The 10,928-nt window shown below is 38.0% G+C and overlaps 1 protein-coding gene and 1 pseudogene across 1 annotated transcript; both read right to left on the bottom strand.

The window, feature by feature from the left end:
• Positions 1 to 3,473: 3,473 nt before the first annotated feature.
• LOC111342338 (techylectin-5B) lies at positions 3,474 to 5,266 on the bottom strand. Its single transcript, XM_022949412.2, has 3 exons — positions 5,083 to 5,266; positions 4,515 to 4,901; positions 3,474 to 3,981 (listed from the first exon to the last, which is right to left on the bottom strand). Exons 1-3 carry the CDS (start codon positions 5,177 to 5,179, stop codon positions 3,725 to 3,727), a joined length of 741 nt encoding a protein of 246 aa, XP_022805147.1. The 5' UTR covers positions 5,180 to 5,266; the 3' UTR covers positions 3,474 to 3,724.
• A 2,995-nt stretch (positions 5,267 to 8,261) lies between these two features.
• Positions 8,262 to 9,088, bottom strand: LOC148741117 (uncharacterized; annotated as a pseudogene).
• Positions 9,089 to 10,928: the final 1,840 nt, after the last annotated feature.

The raw sequence follows: 10,928 nt of genomic DNA, 5'->3' as shown, positions 1-10,928 counted from the left end.
AGCTGATCAACTATCTGATTATGAACCAATCATGGCCAACCGAATGGAAGAGTGGGAACTTGACACCGGTATTTAAAAAAGATGAGGATACACGCAAAGAAAATTATCGTCCTGTTTCCATTCTTACCGCCATTTCTAAAGTGTACGAGAAGGTTATGTTTGACCAGCTGTACGGCGCTTTCCATGAACATCTTTCTCCGAATCTATCTGGGTTCTTGAAGAAACACTCTTGTTGCACCGCACTCTTGAAGATGACTGAGGACTGGAGGCGAAGCCTTGACAAAAGGGAGGCAGTTATAGCCGTGGCAGTGGACCTGTCCAGAGCATTTGATTCTATTAACCATAACCTCCTATTGGCTAAATTAAAAGTGTAAAACTGGCCAATGATATCAACCTTTTTATGAAGCTATTGAGAACATTGAAACTTTAGCTGCTTCTCAATTTTATACTTGTATTTAAGTGAATCTCAATTTCATTGTACAAACGTAATTTTTAATTTTAATTTTAAATGTTTAAGCTATTGCTTCACCATTTTATACCTGTATTTAAGTGACTTTGAATTTTACTGTACAAACTTAAATTTTAATATCAATTGTTAGTTATTTTAATTTCTAATCAATTAGGTTTTGACAGTATGTATTAGGTTTTTTAGATTCTTAATCTTAGAGGCACGTACGTACTTTGAACGAGCTCTATGAGCTCCTTGACGCTAAGTGGGTAAATAAAGTATTGATTGATTGATTGATTGATTGATTGATTGATTGAAGACCATGAGTGTTGGTCCGGCCGGAGCCGGTGTCATTTTATCGTGCCCGTACTTTCACCGTAATGCACGTTTTCCCGTGCCTGAGGGTCACAATTCTAAACATCATTGACACCGCAGAATATAGCTCAATTGGTAAGTGCGCCGGATTGTGTTAGGCGGGAGGTCGAGGATTCGAGCCCCGGCCGGACCAGTTCTCATGGTCTTAAAATAACTGAGGAGAATTTGCTATCTTTCTATAACAAGAAATGGATAGATATTCTAGTCTTCTCGGATAAGGACGAATAAACCGTAGGCCCCGTCTCCTGCAGGGTTGGGGGTAGGAGACGTTAATTTCCCACGCACGAGACTACTGTGTGGTGGATGTCCTCCCCTGGGGTGGGATGGGTGGGTGTTGGCCCTGAAAAGCTCCTATGGGGAGTGCTCAATTAACCCATGTATTAACCTATGTATGTATTAACCTATGTATGTATTAACCTATGTATGTATTAACCTACGTATGTATCAACCCATGTATGTATTAACCTATGTATGTATTAACCTATGTATGTATTAACCTATGTATGTATTAACCTATGTATGTATTAACCTATGTATGTATTAACCTATGTATGTATTAACCTATGTATGTATTAACCTATGTATGTATTATCCTATGTATTAGGGTCAATACGATATACCTCAAGGCGATCACATTCAACTATTTGTTTTTAAGACATTTATTTGCAATTTTAGTGAAATAATTAATGGTGATCTTTCTTTAAGAGGTCCTAGCTTACTCGTGAGGCTTTCTAGTTCCCTCACCTTTGATCGTAAAGTAATGTTCAATTTGCATTGTCTCTGCCTTTGACACAACCCTCCGTTTGAAATTTCATTTTCACGTCGTCTGCAATGAACTGAATAAGTAAAAAGCAATAAAGAGATGACCTTTCTATTTACATTAAAAAATCTTTAGTTTTCCAGCGGACTCCCTGTATTCATTTGTTACACGGCAATGAGCTAAGTCTACCGGCTGTGATAGAATATTGCCGAAATTACGACATATTTCTACATATCCATAGTCATCTACCTCAGTTTAATTAGTTAGTCTGAGTAATATATCGCGAGGAAGAAGGTGGACTTTTGAGCTGAGATTAGAATTTAAAGTTTCATAATACAGTAGTGCTGCGAATGGCAAAGTAGGTGTCAAACTGAAAAATAACTTACGGTATGAAAAAACTGTTAAAAAAGAAAAACTTGTGTGATTTTTGACGATCGGCGCTGTTAAAAATGGGCATTTAAGCGACTGAAGCGATTTTGGCTCGAAAAAAAGTGTTTTGCAATATTTCGAAAAACCAGGTGGTTCCGATTACTTCAGTTTACACTCAGACAGATTCATGGGCAAAGTGTGAAACAAATCGATTTTTTAACCGAAATTCACTGGAGCTCTTTCAGAGAGACTGCGTCTAAGCCGTTAGCCATGCATTGACCAAAAGTTTTAACTGTTAATCTTAAAAAAATGCCACCACCCCATTGAGACCCTCTTTGATGAGGATCGTATTTCCTAATTAGTTGAAATATTTTGAAATGTACTTTTAAGTTCTTTTATATCAAAGCAAATTCAAATGGAACTGATGGGGAAATTTTATTGTCCTTACCTTTTCTCAAAAATTTAACGTCATCAGTTGGTTTTCTCGGAAATTGTAATGAGTATGATTAATTGGTGACAGAACTTCGAGTCGTCCAATTCGGTCTGTAACCAGACTCGCGATTGACAGTCGGACTTCCACTTCGTGGTCGTCCGATTTTGTTAAAATTAATCATTTGTATGATCACAGAGTGAATTGGATTCCACTCGGTCCTAATTAATTATGCACAGTCAATGACCGGGAAAAATATATCCCTATCACCAGGCATCGTCCTTACGACTGGAATATCGAATAAAAATTAATATTTATTTGATTTTTTTTTGAAAGGAAGACAATAATAGTAGGGAACAAATGACAGAATTGTAGGGTTTGTTACATTTCGGTTAGTATTGGTCAGTTTTGACCTTATTAGGAACTTAAGATAAACAACGTATGGGCGTTCAGAAGGCGTTGTGTGAGCTCAACTACGCGGATGTTGTAAGAGACAGGAAGAACGAGTTTTTTGTGATTAAACGCCACTGACGCCTCTATATAAAAACATCAGGAAAACAGGTGTAAAAAATGGAATAAAGATTACCTTAATTATTAATTCTGAAGGGTTTTGCTTAGACACATGAATTACCATTCTGATCGACTGTGGTAATTATAAATGGTCATTGAGGATAAGTAACAACACTATCTAAAAGGCACCGAATTAACATCTGTTTATTCCAAACTTACAGTGAGAGAAAGAAAGTAGAAGTGACCTTTCATTTTGCGTCCATCAATGTTTATCAACCTGCAGATTAGTATTTTCACTTGCAGAATATTCAATTCTCTCTTGTCTTCGGATGTACGGTCATTACGGTCATCACGGACGGTCATTACCCGCGGTTCTTGCTGCGTCAGTGGGTCCAAATATTTTCCTACTTTACAGTTATTCACCTCGGTTTCGGTGGCCAGAGGTAGATATTTATTGAGCCGCAAAGCCCGGGCGAGCTTATCAGAGATGAATAGCAAAACTGAGATATAGGTGGTTTGCAACCAATCCCTAGAGACACAGGTAACAATGGCAAAAAGGAACAAATGCTGGTGGACAAACAAAAGAAGCTAACGAGATATTTATTGTTTACGTCCACCAACATGGCGGCTATGACGTAACATGCAAACCACCTATTCAGAGTTTCAGTAGCCTATGAGAGTGCGTTCTCAATGGTATCCACTGTTTTAGTATATACTAACTCAATTAATAAACGATACTCTTCAAAAGAGCTTGCATATTGCAGATAAGTTTAATTGTCAAATTTTATTTACGGACATATTTAAATATACATGACACCTTAAACAAAAAAAATTATTCTGTACAGTCCGGCTTGATCTTCATGTCAGCTTTGGTGACTGAATATTTCATTTCAGGCGTATGTTGACTCCACTGCCACCATCTTAAACCATCCTTAAGTTGGAATTCGCCGTTAAGGTTGGAATTTCCGCAGTGAACTTTGGGATACCACCAAGCTCCGAATTTCTTAGCACACTGGTCCTCGTGCTCGTCTTTGTCCCTTGTTAAAAATCGGGCCTTGTTATTGTGATCAAAAGAATCACCGGCGTTTCCTTGAAAGTGAGAAAGAAAAGGAATCGATAGAAAAAAAAAACAGTGAGAAAAGTATTTTTTAAAGTTTTTTCGTAAAGTGAATTGGGTATTCAAAGCAGGTTTTACTTTTCAGTCATGCGTTATGCGTCGGTATCAGTGACTGCAGTATCACTGGTTTTCATTCAGCTGTTTTCAGCGTATTGAACGGAGAGATTCCGCCTAAATTATCCGCTAAATGCAGATTGCGGGAAAAAGAAGTGTTCAATTTCAGGCCCCGTTTCCCCTGAATAGAGGCTCGAATTGCAGTTAATTTGTAGAGAAAATAACGACTTCAGTTGCTGTACACTCGATTCAGAGAGCCAAATTGATATGGGTGCAAACATGTTTTGAAAGACTGCGAAATAATTCAGATTTCCTCACAATTCCACTGTGTCTTCGCTTTCAGCATAAAACGTTTTGCTATTTCTACGCCGAGACCTACAACTTTTAAACTGATTAATTTTTTTTACACGTTGTATGAATGACAATAATTATCACCTAGCATTGATATTACCTCTTGAAAGCGCTCCAATTGTTAAGGCATAATCTTTTGTTTCCGATTCAACTACAAATAAGTCGTACTCGGCGTAGGGACGTTGAATGCCTTGGGTGAGGTTAAATTCCAGATCTACTCTAAGCGTGTTCTTTGTTCTCCAAGTGAGGCGGTTGATTTTGTCTAGTCCAAGCCAAAACTCGTCACTCAAGTTACCGAAACCACGCCTGTAGTTGCACCAGCTCCGATTGAAATTAATAGAGCCGTCCAGTCTCCTCTGGATCACCGTCCATCCTCCTCCAGCTGAGCTCTGATCACAGTACACTTCAAAGGCACCTAAACCATCAGGATCAATCGTATAGACACCACTGGATGTATTGCCAGCCTTGTACAGCTCAGCACAATTAGCTGTTAAAAGAAAATGAGGATGTGGTTGGTTGAAAAGAAAGAAATTGAGTTATTCAAAGCCAAATATGAGTAGAACGAAGACCAAATCTAAACTATTGGAAAAAAAGATTATTTCATGTTCGTATTGGTGTAAGCAAAATACAACTTCTATGCAAGGAGACAGAAATAGCAACGTATTCACCTGCAAGCGATGTGATTGGGCGACCCTCGGTTTGACTCCTAGAAACCAACACCACGAGCAGAAAAATCTGGAGAGAACTTGGTATTACACTAGGCATTGTTCGAATGTTGAAACTACCTCAAATTTGAACTTTTTAAAGTAGTGAGACTGCTAAGATATGATGGAAGAACTACTGCAACCAACTCAATTTATATTCCCCGATGGTGACCATTTTTAAAGGAAGAGAATATTTTATGTCAATGCTAAGCAGCTATTTTCGTATTACGTCCTCAACAATTTAATTTAGATAACCAGGACTTCAAGGATCTCTTTCTATGACCATGCGGAAGGTTGGTGCGTGTAGAACGGAAGAAAAACATCCCACGCCTTAAATTTCCTTTTCGCAGCGACTACTGCTTAATATTTAAACTTCCAGCGTTCGTAACTGTTGGTTATTTTTAACTATCTTAAGGGAATATAAACACCAATTTTTGTTGCTTCTTGTTACTGAACAAATTTTATGAACACAAAAATGTGATACTTCATTACTTTTTAACAATTGGTTAACTTCATAGACTCCTTAGGAGTACCGCATGAAAACTGCGACCAACTCTATTTTTCCTCCTTTTTTAATTCAAAAATTTTTCAAAAAGAAAAAAAAAAGTTCTGTTAAGCTTTTGGTGTGAACGCATGATGATATGAGTGGTTATCGGTGTAATGCTACCGGAATCTTAGATGAAATCATTCGGTATTAGTCAGCGGAAGACTTATGGCGCTTTCCCTCATAACTTCCGCAATGTACCCTTTATGATGTTGAATTAAAAAGTGCAAGTTGTGTTCAAAATAGGGAAGTGTGAACCTCCAACTCAGAAAAACTGAACATACGATTCAAAGAAGTAAAACATCTCAGGGCCCGAATTGAAAATGAGTTACGAACGCCAGTTGTTTCCGAGCCTGGGCCTGAGTTTGAATCCGAGAATTTTAAAGTTGACAGAAATAAGCAAAGTATCCATGGATGTGAAATAGGATAGACACATAGGTCTATCAAATAGGATGTTGGTCCACTTATTCAATTTGTCGTAATCACTGAGATCCTGCTGGAGAATTGATATTTCCGTTTGTGATAATGAGTACCTTTAGCCAGACTTTAAAAGCGGGGATCGTCATGTTTTCCTCGTTTGTCTCATACATGAAATGAAGCCTTCATGCGCGGGGCCCGAACTCGAATGACTTATTCGATATTTGTTTACGAACCGTTCAAGAAAGGAAAGATGCGAATCAAATGCTGTTCAGGAACTACAATAAAAATTGCCGAAATGTTTTGGGGGTCAACTCTAACACGGGTGTCGATCGAATTTCGAAGTCAATCTGCAAATTTTTTCTGGGTAACCCAAGGTTTGCCAGCTGCTCGAAACTATCGATAAAAGAAGCAAGAAAAAAACAACCAAAGTATATTTCGATACTTAGGTTTTATTCAAAGAAGGGCTAAATTTTCTATTACGAAGCAAATTAAAATATTCTCCAATGTTTGGCAAACCAAAAATTGCTAAAAAATTTTGCACTTTCCAAATTCTGACAGCAGTTGCATTAAACAAGAATACATTGACCAAAACTTCACTGGTTAATTCGTATGTTAATCACAAATCCTTCTCACTCTAAAAAGAAATGGAAACAAATACTGTGCAAATTGCTGCGGAGGCTTCAATACTTGCAACGGAAGGATAATTTCTCGTACAAGCCATATGTTCTCTAAATTGCTGTCAGTATGAGCGGACCTGGGTAATTAGTGACAGAATTCGACTCTCGAATTCGTTTACCTCGAAAGAAAAAGGGTCAGATGGACAAAGAAAATCCTGCTATCACTCGCCAAACTAGAAGAGCGGACTAAAAATATATTCCCGATGAAACTTTTTTCCAGACGTATCTTGCATATCATTATGACAGCAAAATGGTTTGAAAAACACGAATGCTTGTTTTGGAGACATCAGGTTCTTCCAAGATCGGCAAAAGTTTGGTGATTTGCAAAAATTTGGCAAGTTTTTCAACGCGGGAGTAGTACTTATTTTACGCAACTTCTTGACAGATTTTACCTTAAACAAACAAAAAAGCTCTTGTACGACAATTATGCTCGGCGGATGCCAATGTGAAGTTATTTTGAGATGCCTATCGTCTTTTGAAGTAACACGTACGGCAATGATTCTATCGTCGAATCTACATAATTTGTTGATTTGAACGCCAAATTGCTCCTTTCACATAAAAAAAAAATATTACCCCAACTTCTATAATACACTGATTACACCACCTATTAAGATATTTATGCAGGTAAAACTTATTTTCTAAATCGAACGCAATCCTGAGATGATTGTAAGATATCTATCGCCTTTTTGCTCTCTTCAATAGTGTCACAACGTGCTAGCCGCTATAATCCTGAAATCACAAAAGGAGTGGCTGTTATTCAGAAATCACAAAAGGAGAGAGCTCAACTGTGTATCGATTGCGGTTGTCGAACTACTAAGATTCTCCGAAAAAGAAACAAAAGTAGCAGTGGGAAAGAACAGGTCAAAATTGGGTCAAGATCGGAATTTACTCGCTCAGTCACTCATCTCGACACAGTACGTGGCTTCACCTCCTATAGGTGGCAGTAGCCACAAAAATAGAAGCTTTGATTGTGTTCATGAGGCTCGGATTCACATCCGCAGTTGAGATAAAAAAAAAGAAAAAAAAAACAGATCACGAGGCTTATTGACAGACAATATCAATTAGAAAGAGGAAGATAGTTCTGAAACAAAATGTAAAAGAGAAACTTTAAATTTATAATGATAAAACGTAGGGGCGTTCCTAACGCGTGGAATGAGCTAAACTACGCAGATGTCGCACGAAACAGGACGAGTTAGTTATTTTTAGCGGTTACACATAACACTATTTACGTCCCTTACTTTGGAGAGGAAAGGAAAACAGGTGCAAAGGGTGGGAGTTGAGGATTTCCTCCGTTAGCATGACATTCAGCATGTTTTATTCTTTGACACAAATATATTATTACACAATGAGGCATTGATGAATATCTATTCCTTTCTAGACAAATATTTTAAGAAGCGATAATTAAAAATGAGTTCTCAATTCATTTGGATCTCCGTCAGGCTACATTGAAGTAAAAACAATAGTGTATGAAATTTTCTTCACCTTTTGTTATTGTCATAAGCAAGGGTTTCTTAAAACTTTTGACGATAAAAATGAACGGTAAAACACTACGTTTCGACCGTGCTTCGGTCATTGTCAAGTGAATGGAATGAAATACAGTAAATATATGTATATATACACGTACGAAATATAAAAAAAAAATTTGCTGGTGTAAACAAATAATAAGTGCTAGTAAAAAGCTAATTAAAAACCTTAACACGAATTGAATCAGACTGTACATTGAGAGCAGGTCTTAGCTTGTGAATAAAAAACATCTCATAGACGAAACAGTCAAATTTGTTCGTGCACTTCATTAAGGTGCTAAAATTCTTTGTAAGATCCTTTGGAGTCAAAGAATGTTTGTCGCGAAAATGTTTGCCAATTAACGAAGAGGAGTTTTTTTATGTTCTTCAATACGTTGGTGTAGATGACGGCGTGTGAAACCAATATAACCGCACAGGTCACATTGAAATTTGTAAACAAGGCACTGTTGGTTCACGATCAGCGGCTTAGCTTCTCGCAATTTGAGGTCTCGACCAATCTTCTGGCTAACAAATACAGGTTGTAAGGTCGTCTGGATCCTATGATTTAGATCTTTAAGTTGGGCACGAACAATATCAGCGGATGCCTGATCTTTATACGGTAGGACAACGCGAATGGGGTCCGATCGATCGCTGACAGAATGTAAGGAAACTGGTTGATCAGATACTTTGGCGGCAACAAACCGTGAAATGGTAGAATTGACTAGATTATCAGGATATTTCAAACGAGAAAATATTGATTTAAGTCGATCGCATTCTTCAGAGAAATAACGCCAATTAGATGAAAGTCGAAATGCACGATCAAGCATATTTGTAATGTAGTAAAAGGCTCGTATTTGTACGTCAAACCTACAAATACGGGCCTTTTACTACATTACAAGAGCCATGTTGATGATCGTTACAAACGTGGGTTATTAAAAACTATTCTTGATCGTAAGTAAGTTGTAAAAACTATGTAAGTAAGTTGTTTGGGGGCCACGGTGTTAGCTAAAACCGTGGCCCCCAAAATATTTTTCTCACCTTGCCTTACACGTGTTAAATTTTTCACAAATTTTTCACAACTTCGCCTTTTCCTGTTCGTAAGACTGGCCAAGCCTTTACGGTCATCGGCCCCTGTAACTTGGCTTATAGACACAGGCGTTTAGTCATATTTGTAAAACTCCCTGAAGAAGTCTATGACAGTTAGACGAAACGCGTAGGAAAATACAAGAAGTTTTACAACTACTGTTCGCAGAAGTGCTGCTCACTAGTCTATAATTAAAAAATTTTTAAAAAATTAAAAAAGTATTAAAAAATACTATTATTATTATTATTATTATTATTATCACTCAAAGCAAATAACTAATTACAAGTTAAAAGTAAAAACGACCTAATAGTAGTTCCGATTTCAATTAAAATTCTATTTATAATCTAATCTTTTTCATCATCTTCAACATTATTATTGTCGATGCTAAAATAAAAAAGCGTCTTTATTGTTCAAGAAATAAAATAACACTTGCCCTAAAATGTAATCATAATAATTTAATAACAAATTCACAAAAAGGTAGAAACAGTTTGGTAAAATTCACAAAACTACGTTGGGCAGGCGGTAGCGTTCTCGAGGGAGAAGTCCAAGTCGATGATATCGAGGGTTTTTCTGATGGATCGTGATCCTCTCAGGCACAGCAAAGCTAAACGAATGAGCGAAAATGACACCTTGGCTCTAATCCATGACATGGTGTCTGCATAGCTCTCTCCCTTTTTATTTGATACTAACTCAGCTAAACATTTATGGTATACTTTACATTCTGTGCCCATTCCACCTGTTGTACTAAATATTAAAGGCGTAAAAGTTCCTTGTTCGACTTCCATGACCATGTTGGCATACTGACGTTTCTTCTCACTCTCATGCTTCATGTAGACTTGCTCGGGAGTCTTTTCACGGTAGGATTCTGCATTTGAGTGGCATACCCGAACATCAAAGAATGCAGATCTCTGTCGCTCCCAGAAACCTCGGGCGTGTATGTCGAGACGGGCGTCGGGGGCTCTGTTCGCACCCCTATTCAAGGTCTCCCCAGTTATCTACTGAAGAATCGGCTCCACCTCGACATCAGTAGATACTATGCGTAGCAGGTCAGCTTCTAGATCTCGAAGTTTGTTGTGACTTTGAATCACAAAACCACCCCTCCTGCTGATCCTCGCATGGTCAACGTCAGAAGAATCTCCGCACGCGCAGGTCTTCGGTAGATCGGAGATTTCCCAGACATATCTAATCTTGATGGCGTCTCTAAATTCTCACTTGCTTAGATTGTAACCCAGATCTTTCATGGGTATAACAGTTAGCCAGCTCGAAGCGCCCTTTTCCGATGCTAGCTCTACCGCTCTCATAGATCTTGATGTTAGGCTGTTCTTGACCGACTCTTGTGTCTCTTTTAGGAGCTCATTTCTCTTAGCTTGTGCAGGTAATTTAAGCAGAGCGCGTATCTGCCGCATCTGGAGGTAGATGGTCTTGAGTCACAATGCGTGTCACCAGGGCTTTTGTAATTATAGAGTACCAGCCTTCGACGCTCTGATACGCAAAACTTTGTTTGCCCCATTTTGTTCTTACGCAAGGTAAGTGAAAATCGTCTCTGGAACGCGTGTTGTTATTATGAATTGACTTATTTCTAA

Source organism: Stylophora pistillata, chromosome 1, assembly GCF_964205215.1.
Source record: "Stylophora pistillata chromosome 1, jaStyPist1.2, whole genome shotgun sequence".
NCBI lineage: Eukaryota > Metazoa > Cnidaria > Anthozoa > Scleractinia > Pocilloporidae > Stylophora > Stylophora pistillata.
This window is presented reverse-complemented; position numbering and strand designations above follow the sequence as displayed.

Coding starts and splice junctions, on each gene's coding strand:
- LOC111342338 (XM_022949412.2), bottom strand. CDS start 5,179: ATGCCTAGTGTAATACCAAGTTCTCTCCAGATTTTTCTGCTCGTGGTG. Junction 4,902..5,082: donor CCCAATCACATCGCTTGCAG/GTGAATACGTTG, acceptor TTCTTTTAACAG/CTAATTGTGCTGAGCTGTAC. Junction 3,982..4,514: donor AATTGGAGCGCTTTCAAGAG/GTAATATCAATG, acceptor CTCACTTTCAAG/GAAACGCCGGTGATTCTTTT.